At 43.3% G+C, this 18,087-nt stretch overlaps 1 protein-coding gene across 3 annotated transcripts in view; it reads left to right on the forward strand.

Moving 5' to 3' along the window:
- Positions 1–18,087, forward strand: part of lrp8 (low density lipoprotein receptor-related protein 8, apolipoprotein e receptor) — a 229,001-nt gene that overhangs the window by 86,165 nt on the left and 124,749 nt on the right. For all 3 annotated transcript variants that reach the window (XM_079575575.1, XM_079575573.1, XM_079575574.1), the window contains exon 3: positions 5,878–6,000. In XM_079575575.1, coding sequence (XP_079431701.1) covers positions 5,878–6,000 — 123 coding nt within the window. The remainder of the gene's footprint in view (positions 1–5,877; positions 6,001–18,087) is intronic.

The following is an 18,087-nucleotide window of genomic DNA, read 5'->3' on the forward strand; positions in this document are numbered from 1 at the left end:
AAGCACCTTCGACAATTAAACTGCAACTGCATTTTAATTTGACAGATTTTCCCAAGATTACATACTGTTTACATACTACAGTCTGCATAGTTTTCCTCCAGGTACTCCACTTTCCCCTACCAATAAAAACATGTGCAGTAGGCAAATCCTCCAGCCAGGTGATTCTGACAATCAGCCTCACTCCACATCTGGAGGTGGGTTCCGGATGCTCACTGCTCCTTATGGGTCGTCCCAGCAGCGTCGAGGGATGGGTCAAACGCAGAGGACAGATTTCATTGTACAGTAGTTGTATAATGACAAATAAAGCACTTAAAGGATGAAGTGATAGTCTGGAAGTCTAAATGTTTTACAATTTTTTATAAAATGTGCAAAATTGACCACTTGGTTTTGCATTTTGAAGTAAGTACAAATATACCTAAATTATATTTTGTTAAGTCTAGTATCCTCCCCGCGTTGACCAATGAGACGAGCTTTTCCTGTGAACCTGCCTGTCAGGTCCAATCAGGAGGGAGGGGGAGGAGCTTGATCGTTTACTTTTGAAAATTCTGTTCCTGCTCTCCTCATTTTGCAAACTAAGAAAGGCTTTCTGGGCCAAGAGGGGAGGAGTTCACTTTCACATTTCACCCCATCTCTCCTCACTTTGCAAACTTACAGACTATCACTTTAACCCTACTTCACTGCCTGACCCAAAACAAAAAGGTCACCCGCTCTAATACTGTATCCGGTTGGACCGCCTTTAGCTTTGATTACCTCAAGCATTCTCTGTATCATTCTTTCAATGAGCTTCTCCAACACCAAAAGACTTGTTTCCAGCCAGTGTTGCATTCATTTTTATTTTTAAAGAGCTTGTGTTGACGATGGGGGAGTGTGACCACTGCACAAATCCTTCTCCAGCACATCCCAAAGATTTAAGATCTGTGATGGCTAATCCATGTGTGAAACTACTGTCGCATACTCCCTGAACCACTCTTTCACAATGTGAGCCCGATGAGTCCTGGCATTGTCATCTTGGAATATGCCCGTCCCATCATGGAAGATGGAATAACCTGGTGATTCAAGTTGCTCAGGTTGACGGCTGATTTCTTTCTTTGGGCACATAACGTTGCTGAACCTTGACGTAACCATCTGCTGCAACCCCAGATCAGAACAGTTCCAGGTGGCCGTGTACAGTATATGAACATAAGGAATGACTAATCTGCCCATTATAATTCTTATCCAGGGGTCCCCAAACAGCGTCTTGGAACAGGCCTGGAGTTCTGGTCTCTCATTCCTGACTGCGATTTCTTTTGCTATTTTAAGATTTAAATAATATCCCTGCTGAGATGCTCAAAAGAACGCTTTTGGACCTCAATTATCACCTTTGCACTATGTAACACAATAAGCCCCATTGGCCCGGAGGAGGTTTTGTATCTCACTGCTCATAAAGCCGCTTTCGCCTGCTCCATATGGATGACACTCATATATGACAGGTTCCTGCGCATCGGAATGTAAATATAAGCGGCTGTTTTGCGAGGGCATCAGCAAGTCCTCCCAGCCACTCCTGGAAAACAGCCGGGGTGCATTTTTCATTCCTCCCCTCCAGTTTGTAATAGATATATGAGGTAAATAAAAGCCATTATTCACCGCAGATGTGTAAATTTATGGCTATTGGACAGACAGATAGTCGGTCTGGTGGCGTTTATTAATAGAAATCATTGACGGTTATAATAGCAAACTGGCAATTTTGATGTATAGGCGGTTTCATTTGTAAGTTGCGAATGATAGCCTGTGCACTTTTTAGGGTTTGTGCTTGCGGTAGCTTTGTAAAATTTGCCTTAAGTTGCACTAAACGTGACCTCAGAACTTTTATTGCCAACCTGCGAAAAAATTTTTGCTGCTTTGCGTAACTGCAATGAATAAAGAAATAAAATAAACACATTCTACTTAAAAAATATCCTAGATTAGTTGATTTTCTGATATGTATGTATGTATGTATGTATGTATGCTACTGGGGGGGAAAAATCTTCGATGTGATGTACAATATAAGATTGGAATCCCTATTGGGCGCTGTGGTGCTCGGTTTGTGGCTTTCCCGGGCCGTTGTGTTATCGGAGATGGAGCGGTGGATAAGGCTCGCCGCAGTGGACAGCGGGGAGATGGGATTTATGCTAACGTGGCTGTAGGTATCGGAAAGGGGATTTCTAGACGCTTTTTTGTAAAGACACATGCCGTTACACACAAGCCTTGCGCTGACAGCGGGGTCGGCTCCTTCCAGCTGTTTACCTTTGCCTCGGCCCGTGACGCCCCTCTAATCCTGAGAGACGTTTCCCATTTGTTCCCCGCTTTTCCGGTGAGCCGTGTGGAGCTCTTTATCTATACTTTTAGCTTACATCTGTTTTTGCCTGGGATGGAATATGTTGAATAGAATTTTACTAACTTTTAGTATGTGACATTCTCAACAAATGACATGTTAAAAGGCCTTGCACTAGGGCTGCACAGTATATCGCAAAAATATATCGCGATATTAGGTAATGTAATATCCATATCGCAAGAAGCCACAATATATCACAACATCACTCGCGGCACGGTAGCGCAGCGGTTAGGGCTCTCGCTTCACAGCTAGAAGGTCCGGGTTCGATTCCCACCAGGGACGGGGCCTTTCTGTGTGGAGTTTGCATGTTCTCCCCGTGTCTGCGTAGGTTTCCTCCGGGTACTCCGGTTTCCCCTACCACTAAAAACATGCACAATAGGCCAGGATGAATGATGTGTGTGAGTGAATGGTGGTGGTCAGAGGGTCCGTTGGCGCAGACGTGTGTAGTCGCGAAAGCGCTTCTGAAGCTACAAACGTAGCTTTCCACCACCGAGTATGGAGCGAATGTACAACTGCCTCATGTAAAGCGCTTTGTGACTATATGTCTGTGAAAGGCGCTATATAAATAAAGATCTTCTTCTTCTTCTTCTTCACTCAACTCTTCTGACTGAGAACTTTGTTGATGATGAGGTATTTTTTTAAGTCTTCTTTTAAGACAATTTGCTAAAAACAACGAGTTACTTACAATTTGTGTTTAATCAGAATGGAACATATGGTGTTGAAATGGTTTAGTGAAATATCGCAATATTATTGTAATCGCGATATTACACAGCCGTATGGCATATTGCGAGTTACTTCAATATCGTTCACCATTACCTTGCACCTATTTTTTCTTACTTGTTACTCGTGGTCCAAAGGACTCGATACTTTCGATACTACGGTACTTTAATGATGCTTGGTCTACGATACCAATACCTGAACGATGAAAATTAGCAGAAATTGTGGCAAAAAAGTATTTTTTTTTTTTTTACAAAAAATAAAGGCAAAATATTAGTAATGAAAATTTGTCAAAAATTAGGGGGAAAAACTGGTGGAAAAATTGGGCAAACGTTCAGATAAAAAAATGGGGAAAATAGGGAAAAGACCATTTATTTGAGCTGAAACAGCCAATTCACTTCCTTTAATGCTCTCCCTGGACCAACGGCATTAAAACTGTTTTTTTCTTTCTTCCTGTACCTGCTTTCAATACTTACATTTTTTTCGATACCAGTAGAACCTAAACTCTTTTTTCGATGCCATACCGGTATCGTTTAACGGTCCCCAACCCTAGTCCAAACTTCTTTCTTTTTTTTTAATAACTTTATTTTTATTTGTTTTTATCCATAGTACAGAACAAATGTACATACAGACAGGGGAACAAAATGAAGAAAAAAATAACAAACAAAAAAACAAAAACAGTTCACTTAAAATGTCTGGACAATTTTTTTTAATTTTCTGCCATAACCAGTGAATAGTCTACAGTATTTGGGTGTCACTTATGAAGGAAACCCATTTTTCCCACTGCTTATCATACTTAAACCTTGTCAGTCTGAGATTATGTGTCATTTTTTCCATAATTGAGATTTCTTCCACAATCCCGATCCAGTCTGCTTGAATTGGAGGGTCAGGTTTCAACCAACTCCGTGTTATTGCCTTCTTACTTGCAGCCAAAATTGCCTTAGTTATAAACACATCTTCTTTCTTTACAAACTGTGCTATATTTCCCAGGTACATTACTAAACAAGTGTTTGGAAGTTTATAACCCAAGATTTTAGCCAAAGTTACTCCAAATTGTTCCCAGTATCTGATAATTTTAAGACAGTTCCAGAAGATATGTGTATGGTTAGCATCTGCTTTTCCACATAACCTCCAGAGTCCAAACTTCTTTCAAACTTTTGCAGATTCTACCATTTGGCAAATAAATGGCTTTTAGCATCCGTGCTACTTCCGGGTTTTTACATTTCCCATAAAGTTGTGAAATGTGAGCCAGTCTGTTTCTGTAGGCCGTGCACAACGTACACAAGTCGCACGCACCATGTCGGGGCAGGAATAGAATACAATCTCGCCGTGACAAGATGTCCTTGGCAACAGACGTGGAAAATCATTACATTTCCTTTTGTTGTTTTTGCTTTTTCTTTCAATCTTTTGGTCCTTGAGGATTGACTTTTAAACCTCGAAACACGGCACGGTCTGAAACAAACCGGAGGTCGCTGAGGTTATTTTGATCAGAATAAAGTTAGTAACTGCTTTTCCGACCCTGAAAACATCCCACTCAGTGCCGCTAAGGACTTGTTTGTAATCCTAGGTATATGGGAAGTGAAAGCATTACAGGACAGCAAAGCAAGGACCTTGTAATCCTGTGTGTGCGATTGTGTGTTTTGTGAGAAACATTGAAATGCATCCTTGGCGGTTTTGAGTCGTCAGCCTAGGCACTCGTCTTACTCACGAATCACAGTGGTTTTGTTCCATGTATTTTTCCTATTTGGGACGCCAACAGCAGCTGTGGTGTTGCTACATCTTTACCGCCCCCTCCCCTTTGTCAGTCACAGTCCTTCCACCTGCTCAGTTTAGAGAAAAAGCACGCCGTCTACGTCACATGCTCTTTGGTGCCATTTGTCAGCCTGCCCCGCTGTATATTTCATGGGGGTGGTACGAGCCGCGGTCCCCCTTGTTCACTCGCTCTGGCTGTCAGGGAGAGGGATTTTTCAGCCGCTCTCCCCGTGACAGAACCAAGTGCTTCAATTTCACCTGCGCTCGGTGAGAGTAAGTGCAGAAAAGGCGCAGATGTCCAGAGGTTGTCGGAGGGATGTGGCTGCAGCGTCTGGGAACAGGCCGGCTCAGGACGAGACAGGGGGTCCGGAGGTGACGCTGGGTTTAACATAGGGGAAAATTGGCATAGCAAGAGAGTTGTTTCATGTGACCTGTGGTTTCGAGAGTAGAACAAACGAGGAGAGTTTCTCGCCAATGTAACCAGTCACGGAAGCATTTCTTTGGGTAAAACTGTGTAATAGCTACCAAATGTTTTAGCATTTATAAAACATTCACTTTTCTAATCATTCATGAATCATTAATATTGTGCCGGATTCAGGCTGAGCCCATGTCAGGAATGGTTAAGGTTATAATAATAATAATAATGATAATGCATTGGGTTTATATAGTGCTTTTCTGGACACTCAAAGACGCTTTACATTGCACTATTCGTTCACTCCATACTCGGTACTCCCCTGCTTAGCTTCCAAGGTCTGACGGGATCGGGCAGAGCAAAGGCGGTTATGAAAAGGGTTTGGGCTCCCATTTGTAAAAGTTTACATCCCTACATGTAATTCACCACCACCCTTCCCCATTTTAAAATATGGGATCTCAGATAAATCTTATTCTTCTTGTTCCAAATGTCTGGTGTCTTCTACAACGTCTTGAGCATGGTATTTTCAAACACTTATGAAACATCAGTCTCTGCTTATATCTGTTCCGCATTCATAATATTTTCACCAATTTGCATCTCAAGCGCGCCGTCGCTAACGGAATGCATCTTTCTTCTCTCTCTACAGCAAAGAAAACGTGCGCCACCACCGACTTCGCCTGCAAGAACGGACAGTGCGTTCCCGCTAGGTGGCGCTGTGACGGGGAACCAGAGTGTGCGGACGGTTCAGATGAGGCTGACGCAATCTGCAGTAAGTGTTTTTGTTTGTTTTCTTTTTTTTATGCTAACTAGACCTGGCAACCCACTGACAAACAAATAATTAGAGCCAATACAGTCGCATGAAGCATGTCCTCTTGAATGAGCGCCTGTCTGCCGCTCTCCGGGACACACGTCAGGAGAAATATGGAGTTGTTGTATCCACATCCGTCACTGTGGTAAAGAACTGCCGAGGTCTGTCACATTCACTGCGCCCGACCGAACGTCTCCTTTCGCGCACAGCAGCTCTGGAAATTGCTGGCGGTTTCTTGCCCTTCGTGGCTGCTCCACATGACCTCAGAGCGTGCAGCGTTCAAGGCCAGAGAGGGGCTGGGACAGATAAGCTTTGAGAAAATGTAGAGGAAATGTCGACGGGTTACTGTCGGCTGGAAATAACTTTGGTCTATTTGTTTGCGTGGATCATCCAACACAGAAATAAGCTTCATTTTAAATATGATAATGATCATTCTAAGCTAGAAAGAGGAACTAGGGCAATTTGAGCAAGAACATGTTGTTTGACAGTCTAAAAGTAACATGACTTCCTTCACCCATTTTTAGCAGTTTACGTATTAAGATGAATCAAATATAAAAATCGCAAATTGAATTACAACGCAAAATGTGACCAGACACGGAAAATAAGGACACTGGGGCATTTTGAGCTGTTCGCTGATTATGAAAGTGTAGTCTCCAAGCTTCCCAACAATGTGTAACACATGGAAATCTGATCATATTTGGAGACGTTGTGGCGATTTGAAGGTAACATCTCAAAAAAGCTCAAAGGGGCAACAAAGGCCTCTAAAGTTTTGGGCAGTTCTAGATAAGCCATACCCCCTGTAACGCTCCCCACTGTCATGTTATGTGTATGGTGTGGTTATTTGTGTATGTTGGGCCATAGTGATGTAGAAAATGGGCATACAGTAGTGTAGCCACTCCTTTATGTACAGTCAAAATCCTGCGTGCTTCTCCATAGCTTCTCCCCAGTCCCTCTGCTGCCTGTGTCAGCTAGGCCTCCGTGAGCTGCTGGAGCCTCACGCTAAGAGAGAGTTACAGACTCCAGACATAACTGAAGTTATAACTTTTAAAAAGACTCCTGTACTACTTTTGTAATGCACATACACTCTCATACGCATGAGAGGAAAAGGCCGAAATTGCGGCGTATCGCTGCACGTGATCACATTGTTTATGTTTCACAAACCCAGTTTAATTTTATCTAACCATAAAACAGAAAATATGAAGCGGATCCCACTCAAATAAGAAGTGGCTGAAAGCTAGGGATGCGCTGACTACATTTATGGATTAGTTTAAGTTTGTGTTCATTCCTCGTGGACTACATGACTGTCTCCATGAACACACCACGTTAGCTTACAGCACAACTCTGGCCTAATCAAAAAGCAAACAGACAGGATGGCACAGGGGCCACAAGCGAAAAAAAAAAAAAAACTAGCTTTCACTCACCCGTCTGAAGTGGCCTTTGCGTGCCTTCTGCTCACGTTCACTCTTGTGTTAAAATCCCGCTTCCTTGCTCTGGAATCTGGATCTGGAAACGTAATGGTCAGCAGGGCTCTGTGCATGCTTAGAGCCAGAGCTTCCTGACAGCCCGGTGGATGAAGCTGTTCTTCAGCCGGCCGGACCTGACCCGTAGACTCCCTGAATTCTACCTGAAGGCAGCACACTGTGTAATGGGTACGTGGGAATCTGCAATTCTGAACAGGTCCGTCAAGGGCTTAAACCTTGAGCAAATTAGTTGTATCAAACTAAAACTGTTCAAACGTGTTTTTCGATTGAGTGGTTTTGCTGGAGGCGAGTAGAACAGATCACAGATTTGATCATAACCTTAACCTCTCCTTTTAGCATTCACCCTTAGCACATGTTTGACACGTTCAAAGCAAATTGAACTAAACTAACTCCTTCACCTCAAAGGCTCAGGGTACTTTTTTTTTTTTACATCATCATAACACGATCTGATAGTTGTGAGAAGCCCCGTCTTTTCAAATCTGAGTATTTTCTCTCAATGGGAAAGTGAACGAGACAGACGGCGTTAAATCTGCGGGTTTTTGACTGACATTTAGTTGCCTGGAGTTTCATATAATCCTAGATCTGAGCAGCGTTCTGTACAAAGATCGTCCTGAGGTCATCCAAAAGTTTTCTCACTTTTAAGCATCGAGTAGCGCCTTTTTACGAGAAATGATTTGAGGACGAGGTGATCAAAGTGGCTTTTGAAGTTGCTCTGTGTAATACTGTATGTCTCATTGCATGTAGGCAGTGGACTTTTTTTTCTTTTTTTTTTTTTTTTTTCTTCCTTTGCCTTTATGCGTTTAGTATTCAGAGCCAGGTGTATTCCCCGGTCATTCCGTCAGATTAGTGGTGTAGTGGTTAAGTCTCATTACGTATAATCAAGGGCAGATGCTCCTCTAACTTCCACAGCCGCATCGATCGGTGCACTTGGCATGAATGAGACGGACTGTTTTTATCAATCGCTCGCTGCTCGCCACTTGAAGACACACTTTCATCAGCGCGGGCCAGTTATGTCGTATTAGATGTAGAGTTTGAGCAGGTTTTGGATTTCGCTTCTCCTTCTTTCCGTAAAGTTGGGTTTGAGTCTTTGAACATTCAGTTTTGCGGATTCATTTAGTTCTTGAGCTCTTGATACTAGTCTTGACATTAGTTTGCTTTATTATGTATGTTTCACACCCAAAGTTAGGGGATAGTCTGCTGACATCACATTGCGAACATTCTTTTTGACCAATGTCGCCAGTGCTGTGCCCCCGTTCAGTCTCCCCCCTACATTCTGATCAGACTCCAGTTTAACTAATGCCTGGGATTGCATTGATTTCTCTTGAAGTGAATTGATTGATGGGTTGATCCCCGAAACCTCTGAATGACTGCTGATTAACTGCTGTGATGGGAGGATGCCGCGGAAAAGCCACCCGCAGGGCTCGCACATGCTTGCCAATGCAATCTGTAATTACACTAGACAAAAGGAAGCTTTGGGGCTTGAGGGAGCAAAATTATGGAAAGCTTCATCACACCATAAGGGTGTGTTGCTTGGAAATGTTTACACAGGCTTTTGTCTCCAGCCCGCACCAAAGTCAAGTAGAGATTATCCTGGTAGGTGCGTTTACGTAAAGAGGCATAAGTGGCCTGACAACAGTAACTGCCGAGATTAGAGTCTCATTGTATCTAATTTGAACTAAAAGACACCATAGAGTCCCATTGTACCACTCCATACACTTTCTTGCAGTTGTCCTCAATAGCCCTGAGCAGTAAATTGCCAACGCAGTTGTTGCATTATTATTATAAGGTATTCAACATCTATATCACAAGAAGAAGCCATTGTCACATTGTGTTCCATGTGCGACTTTCTTCTCCGCTAATATAGCTTGAACCAAAAATGAATGGTAGCTTAAAAATGTTTTCCATTTTACCCTTGTTTTGGGCCTGGTTTTGTATTTTCAAAGTCTTGTTTTAACAAAATTTTATATTAAAAGCAGTACTAAGTAACTTGTTCCTGTTAGTTGTCCCTCTGGGGTAATACAGGTGTTAAAGGGTCTTTCATCCCCCCCTGGTGTCTCTGGCCAGAAAACCACAATGGCAGCTTCCCTGAAACCGGCTCGGAGCCACCAACACACTCTAATGGAATCACGAAAAAGAAGCTAACAGGCTAACAGGCAAAGCTAACTGCGGGCTAGCGCCACTTAAACAGTATTTACAGCCAAGTATGAGTGAAAAAAATGATCTTCTTTGTGTAATTGGATGAACAATATCCCTCTGTCCCTTCGTCTTTTCTGTCAGCGTAGTATTTACTCTCACGGACAATTAATGTGTAGAAAAAACGCAACATGCTACGTCACCTGCAGCGGTGCTTATGGCCTCTAGGGGCATGAGTTGCTTAGTACTGCTTTAAAAAAAGATCCAGTTGTTCCATGTTCCATCAAATTTCTGTTTAATTTTCATGGAATACTGTAGCCTGGCTAACACCAGACTAAAATCACAAGTGATATTTAGTCTGGGGACCACCAATTCATTTTCTCGTAGGAGAGGTGTGGTTTACGATCGTCCATAGTCGTTTATTGGGCGATACGGGGAAAAAAAAAAGTCTATCATGTGTCTGCACGTAGCCATAGCCAATCGTATCATTGTATGAGATGACGTATGACGTACCCGCTGTAAACTTTTGAGCTAAACTATTTAGAACAAGGTCTAAAGCTTGATCGAAAAATACCATCGCGTCTGCTGCTGTCATGTTCGATCCGTTAATTAATTTTTATTTATTTTTTATCCGTAAATAAACTACAAGCTTCCGTATATCGAATAGCTCGTCGTCGTCTTGCCCGCCCTCCTCGTTCTGTGATTGGTTCCCAAATCCATGCGAAAATTTCGGCCATGGTCCCCAGGCTGCTGTGCAGTTCCAAATGATTCGAGCGCACGCAGCAGCATGGCGTTATATTAATATTGCCTTTTTTTTGTTTCATTATTTTCGATACATTGCACATATTTTCTTATTCTCCTACCTTTTATGGTTCCTACTTCTTTCTGTAACAGGGTTTGTAAAACTAACGCCCAGGGGCCAAATGTGAGCCCGCCTAGCCGTTCAGTCTGGCCCGCAAAGGATGATGAAGCCCAAAATGCATTGCCTAAAACGGGGGAAAGACACCTGTGTTTTCATTGACTAAAGATTAAAAGGTTTGCCCATATCTCTTCTATAGACAGCAGCTATGGGCTAAATACTGTGCGTCATTGACCACTGACAAGAGCACTGACAGACATCCATTTATTCATAAAGTCATTCTCTATGGGCAATTCTCGCCCGCCCTATCAGCCACAGATTAGCGCCGTGATAGCTTCCTTAAAGAGATGTTTATCGCAAAGCCAGAAAGCCACTTAGAAACACCATGACACACCGCAAATCCACTCTTCTTCATTTTCCAATAAAGTGTCCTCTTATCAGCCGTCTGCCCGTGTGATCTCAGCCTGTTTGATGGACTTTGGCACTTCATATAAGCTTCCTTATCTTTAATTTACCGAGGTCCAGTTTGTGACTTTGAATACAGATGGAAGTAAACATATTCATACGCATTAGGTATCGGATCACTAAGGGCGCCTTCTAAGTAGACCCCTTCTGGTAAGATGATTGAACTCTAGAGTGACAGCGTGTTCTTCTGCCCTCTTCACTGCCACTCCAAAGTTTCCTCACTGATGCCGACCTAGCCGAGTGTGCTTAAAAGTTGCACTATTTCAGGGCACTTGGCATTCACGTCATAGTGCGCTGGTGTAATCAATGGAAGTAATCTCATAATCGCGAGTCTACTCAGGCACATTTCATGCTCTGACGCGTGCTGACAATGGCGCCACTGAAAAGAGACTAAATGCATGGTGCGGCATAATAAAGAGGGGCAGACAAATGAGGGTCGAGTGGAGTCAGGAAGTCAAATAGTTCTCGTCAAATATTACAGTGGTTGCGTTGGAAGCGAGCGCGATGAACATAAATGAGGCTTAAAAACTTTGACTGAAATGTCGATGTAAAGGAAAGGAAAGAGTGAGAATTTTGAATCGGCCTGGTGCGCCCTCTACAGGCAGTAGTGGGAATGACAGTTCTAAAATATTGAAAACAAACTTGAAGCTAACAGCACGCTATGGTGGCATGATGAACGCCCTTTGAGCATTGGTGATGGATTATGGGCTTTAAAGGAATAGGCCACCGTTTTTACATACTGAGATATGTCCTTACCCTAGCTTTGACGAGTTCTTTAGGACCGGTCTGATCTTCACCCGTGCCTTCAGTCACGTAAACACAGCGCAGACGGCGTTAGCATTTAGACTCTCCTGCTCTCCACTATAGCTCAAAAACTGGTCAAGATAGAAGCTACCAAGCTCTTCCACGTTTTCCCTATTTAAATATGGTTACGTGAAGTGTTCCACTACAAAGTATAATTACACAAAACTAAACAATGTGGATTTTCTAGGCGGATAAAAGGGGGAACTATATTGTAAGGTGTAAAAACTTTGTAGTGGAACACTTCACGTAACCATATTTAAATAGGGAAAACGTGGAAGAGCTTGGTAGCTTCTATCTTGACCTGTTTTGGAGCTATAGTGGAGAGAGGGAGAGGCTAAATGCTAACGCCGTCTGCGCTGTGTTTACGTGACTGAAGGCACGGGTGAAGATCAGACAGGTCCTAAAGAACTCGTCAAAGCTAAGGTAAGAACATATCTCAGTATGTAAAAACGGTGGCCTATACCTTTAAGAAATTGTGTTCACTGCAACGAAATCCAAAAAATACAGATCAGAGCTGAAGCTGTAGAAGAAGAAATGATCAAAGTGAACTTGATGCTCAAAATTGTGTCAATGATGCAACAGGCGTGTTTTGGACGTGGGAATAATGTTAGGACAGTTATCATATTATTTGGTTATCAGCAAAACAAACCTTTCTGATGTTACTTACATTATTGACAGATTTTTGTGCTTTTTTTCGTCTCCTTGACATTCTGATGGAAAAAAAACAGAAAGCGAGACATCAAGGACATTCTGATTATTATTTCTTCGATTAGCTTTTGGAACATTTTCTTGCTTTTTCAATATCTTCCGCTCCTTGATTAACCGCAAAGAGTGCCAAATATTTTTTCAAACGAGTAAACAGCTTAATTACCCCATCATTCAAGTGGAAATAATTCTTCTCATGGACTAAAACCACGGCAACCTTTCCAAACCAATAGAATTTAGTGTCAGGTCTTTTCAGCTCTTTTCTGCAGCTCACTTGCACGTTTCATTTCACAACTGATAAAGCTGTCTTGGGTGAGAGATGAAACGTCCTCAACTCCAAACCCAATCTAGAGGATTTTTTTTTTAACTTCACTTGAAACCTGAATACATCTCCTCTGCGTTTCAAAGCCTTCACGTGTGTCAACTCATTAAATTCCACATTATAGCCCATCACCTGTCTCAAACCAGGGAGATCGAGATTTACCCAACACTACAGGTCGTTCAGGCACCATCTCCTCCACCGGCTGATCTGAACTTATCTGGAAAGAGCGATTCATCTGCAGATACAAACTGTCAAAGCCGGCCTCTCATCGCAGCAGGACGTCGCGCCCACTGCCTCAAGCCCCCATGATTCATGCCGCTCATATTCCCTTTCATCTCGTGTGTGTGTGTGTGCATTCTGAAATGTTGCGAGAATGACAACGTGGATTTGAACCAATAAGTCATGTTTTGGCTTTTTGTGTCAATATTGTCGGCGGTGGTGATAAATGGGGTTATATAACAATGGGAGGGAATTACATTTGAAAGAGAGATTGAGACTGACAAACGAGGGAGATGCCATAAATGGTTTATTGAATGGATAAAACTTTGGAGCTTTGACGTCTGATGGGTTGAGACGGCAGCGGTGCAGTGGAGGGAAAGTTGAGGATAAAGTTTGTGAGGAAAATGACATGAGAGGAGGAGTTTGAGGCGGCTGAAGGCTCTGCTGCAGCAGTGGAGTTGGGGAGGAGGAAGGGTGTGGTTAAGGAGCTGCTTTACTTCATCACAACGTCGTTAGAGTGGAGGATGTCCCTTGGGGTCTTGTGGAAATAATTAAAGCAGAACTATGTAACTCATACCCCTAAAGGCCATAAGCGCCACTGCAGGTGTCGTAGCATGTTGCGTTTTTCTTTTTTACTCGTTTATTATTAATTGTCCGTGAGAGTAAAAACTACGCTGACAGAAGAGACAAAGGAACCAATTACACAATGAATGGAGTTTATTTTTTTCACTCAAACTTGGCTGTAAACACTGCTAAAGTGGCGCTAGCCCCGCAGTTAGCTTTACTCGTTAGCCTGTTAGCTTCTTCTTCGTGATTCTATTAGTGTGTATTGCGCCTCCGACCCGGAGCAGGGAAAAGTTGCAAAATGAAAGAGATGAAAGATCCGCAAATCATCCCATTGACACTTGTGTTACCCCCAGAAGGACTACGAAAAGGATTTATTAAGGTAAACAAGTTACGTAGTTCTTCTTTAAAGCTATGCTACGTTATTTGTTTTGTTACAAAAGAAGTGCTAACAGCAAATACACAATGAAAGGTTTGAGTTTGTTTTTTGTTTTTTTAATGATGCTTACCAATGTTTAAAATAGCTTCAGACCTTTGCGCAGTCATTGTTTTTCTCACAGATATAACTTCAAAGAATTCAATGCACGGTTTCACTTTCGAAAACATTGCTGATCTCTTCTGTCGAGTTTTCCCACTCTCCGCTTTGAAATGTGTTTTCACCCCCCATGTCTGCTCTTTACTGCACTCTAAAGGCTTGTATCCCCGGCTTAGCCAGACTTCTCGTCATCCTCATTCCACCTGCTTCCATGAGCTATAGTCTCGTCTCCTCCCTTCACCCCTGTGCTGGGAGACAATCCTCAGGTCGGCGTGCCGCTGCGACGAGGGTCCAGGTTGTGCTAGTTAATTATTTTGGAATATGAGCGCGCAGGATTCGGTGAAGTGCGCTGTCGGACGGCTTCAATTTCATGCTTGAGGCGGCGTATGTGGCGGAGGCAGGAGGAGTAATTTCCCCAGTGGTCCCGCTCTCCAGCTGTAGCGGCGGACCCAAGCCACCAGCCTTACCCGCCGCCCCCCCACCGTGCGCTCACCTGTGTGTGTCTACTTTGCTCCTCGTGTGAAAGTCACCGGCGCAATCATCAAAGACTAATGTAACTACCACACACACGGTGGATCTGGAGTGGTCACGTTAAGGTCACGCCAATCTCCGACTTCAGAGACAGCCCATAATTTGTGTCTAGGGCTGGGGGTTTGCTTTTAATGGAAGAGCATGTTGCCAGAAATCCTTGGTCCGCCAAGCACTTCATGTTTACAAATGGCTGGGTGCCATGAAAAAACGAGGGTTTACTCCTGGTACTGGGGAAAGTATTTACGGGAAACTTCTTTAGATGCAAGTTTCAATGTGCAGTGTGCCATTAGACAGAACTAAAGAGCTTTACTTAGTGCTGTTGGTTTTCTCAACGGAATACAAACTCTTGTTCTTGATAGGTGACTAAAGTAGTGAAAGTAGTGAAAAATATTGTTTCATTAAGGCACCCAGCCCTATGTTTACATGAGTGTCTTGTTTGACTGGACCTTATTGGAAAATCTGGACCCTATTGGAAAATCTGTCCTCTGCTTTAGATCCATACTACAATGCCACTGCTGGAACAACCGTGCCAGGATCTGTGGGCGACTGCAATGAAGCACTTGGGCACTTCCATGCCCAGAAACAACTGGCAGGAGGATTAGCCATTTGCACATAGTTTTGAAAAAATGTTGAGAAATCAGTCTACCTGATTAACTGAGAGTTGCTTGGTGAATGGACTCAACTTATATATTGTATAGCACTTTTCTACCTTCATCAGACCCAAAGCGCTTTACAGGAAGGAACCAGTCACCCATTCGCTCTCTCATTCATACACCAATGTACACAGCCGCTCTACCATCGACCCGCTCTACCATCTGCGCCACCGTCACCCCCTTATTTTGGGTGCCTCTGCCTTTATATTTTACTTTTTAGATGTTTAAACTCATGTCTGTGTAAAGAAAAGACAGCAATGGATGAGAGACTCACCTGGATCTCGAATTCGCCTGGAGTGGCCTCGGCAGGCGGCACTGGGACTGACCATAAAATTGTTCAAATGCAAAAAGACATGTTTATGCAACAGGGCTAAAGGCTCAAAACAGTTGACTTAGCACATATTAGCAAAAAAAGAGGATAAGATAAGAGATAAGATAAGCCTTTATTGATCTCACAATGGAGAAGTTCATCATGCAAAGTAGAAAGGCAGGAAATCGAACTTGGTTCTGTTCATCTCTCAAGACAAATTGGCTAAGTTTGATAGAGGTTGTATTTAAGTGTTTACCTGAGATTTTTGTATGTTTTCTTTTTTTCCTCATGATTTTAAGCCCTGCTGAGATTTTACACCAGCGCCGGATCAGGTTTTACTCCTGTAACGCTTGGCTGGATCTGCGTCTCTATTGGCCACGGGGGGATTTTCTGCACCACACAGCTGTCAAAGTTCAACTGGGCCTGGGCTTATTAAGCTGCATGGGCTGTTTGCTCAGTGCGCCAACAAAACTGGAGGAAATAATGGCTTTTACTGTGCTGCGGTGTTGTAATCACGTTGTATAAACTGACCCTGACCATAGACACAGCAACGCGAGCCGTATGTCCTGTATTCTGGCTGGCGGTAACTTCCCGGTTATTGTCACAACTTTGTCCAGACAATGGATTAACGAAGTGGTGCCTTGTTCGTGGAAGACGCACATCGAAACATGTTTAGGCAAATGAGTAGCGCATCGTTCTCCTGTTTGTCTGAGATACACAAACATTGAAGTAACCAAAAGACAAAAATTAACACAATTGAGGAATTCAAAAGCTGTTTTCCATCCATACTGTATTCCCGGAAACCTTAAAGGCCCTGTACCCGATTTTATTTGTTTGCCCAACTTTCCCGGAATATACTTCTTCAATGGGATGAGTGTGTTGGCATTTTTCACAACTTTAAAGGAACAGGCCACAGTTTTTTCCATACTGAGATGTGTTCTTTCCTGAGCTTAGACGAGTTGATGCGTACCTGTCTGGTCTTTGTGTGTGCATTCAGTCACGCAAAACGACCAAAAATGTTGTTAGCGTTTGGCTTCTCCCAGCATATTCCAATAGCTCCAAACGGGGGTGAGCTTGGAAGCTACCACGCTCTTCCTCACAGGCACGCACAAAGACCAGACAGGTACGCATCAGCTCGTCTAAGCTCAGGTAAGAACATGTCACAGTATGGAAGAACTGTGTGCCCTCAGTCACGCAAAAAGACCAAAGATGTTGGTAGCATTTGGCCTCTCCTAGTATGTTCCTATAGCTCCAAACGAGGGTGAAGTTAGAAGCGACCAAGCCCTTCCACGGGCACGCACAAAGACCAGACAGGTACGTATCAACTCATCTAAGCTCAGGTAACAACATATCTCAGCATGGAAAAACGGTGGCCTGTTCCTTTAAAGGCGCAAAATTCAGTGTTTCTGTTCCTGTATTGCTAATAACAACCAGCCTTTCTTGTTCACAAAAGACAAAGATCATAAAACCCCCGTGGGAGACTCGAGCTGTGGAACATCCATTCGAGCTGGAAGGCTCAAGCGTCCTTATTTCATTTACCATTGAAAGGTTAAAGTCCATTGATTAGCTGGAACAATTAAACCCTAAAGCACATGTATTGAACAAGAAGTAAATTCACAAGCACTCCTGGGCGTGCGTGCATAATTTTAGTATACAGGGAAGGTAAACGCTGCTTTATGATAAGTGCAGTCGTAAGCGTAAAGGTTTTATTTACCTAATCAGATACTGCTGAATATACGATCCGTGCCCAGAAAGTTCATACGTTACTCACGGCGCCGGTGTTTACGCTGTCCACAGCAATCAAACATGAAAAACACTGACACATCGGCAAACGGCGTGTGTGATATTTTTGAACACCAATTCCGCTCTTCCGTTCAATTAGTGACCCCTGCTCCGGGCGGCTCTCATTGATCTGTGGTCAATATGTTTAACCCTCGAAGGACGTCTCCTACAGCACAAGTGCCTGATGGGATTATTTCAGCCGACTGTTTTGGCCATGTGTGTTATAACCGCTAAATAACTTATCCCAAACAATGTAGCCTCATGTGGCTTGACATCTCAGGTGAAATGAAAGGAACCTGCAGGGTGTAGGGATGTCACGGTTACCGGTGTTGCGGTAAACCCCGGTAAAAATGTTGACAATAATAATTACCGTCTTGTTTTTGAAAAAATATTTTACCGCGGTGGATTACCGCAGGTTTAGGCAAAGTGAGCCTCATGAGCCGCCGTCTCATCTGCTGAATTTGCCGCGCAGGCGCACTCTGTAGCTACAACCAAAACAAAACTTTCTCGAAGCTGGAATCATATCTGAGACGAAGCTGAAAATGAGCTGAAATGCTGATGTGGGACTTTGGGTTGAGGGAGAATGTAACGAGTCGCCCCATAGTGCGGCTGCAGTGCCACCGCCAAAATATTCTCCGTTTCTGGCGCTATAAATAGTACATGTAATACCCTCGAAGCGATCAAC

This window comes from Gobius niger (assembly GCF_951799975.1).
Source record: "Gobius niger genome assembly, chromosome: 17".
Classification (NCBI taxonomy): Eukaryota; Metazoa; Chordata; class Actinopteri; order Gobiiformes; family Gobiidae; genus Gobius; species Gobius niger.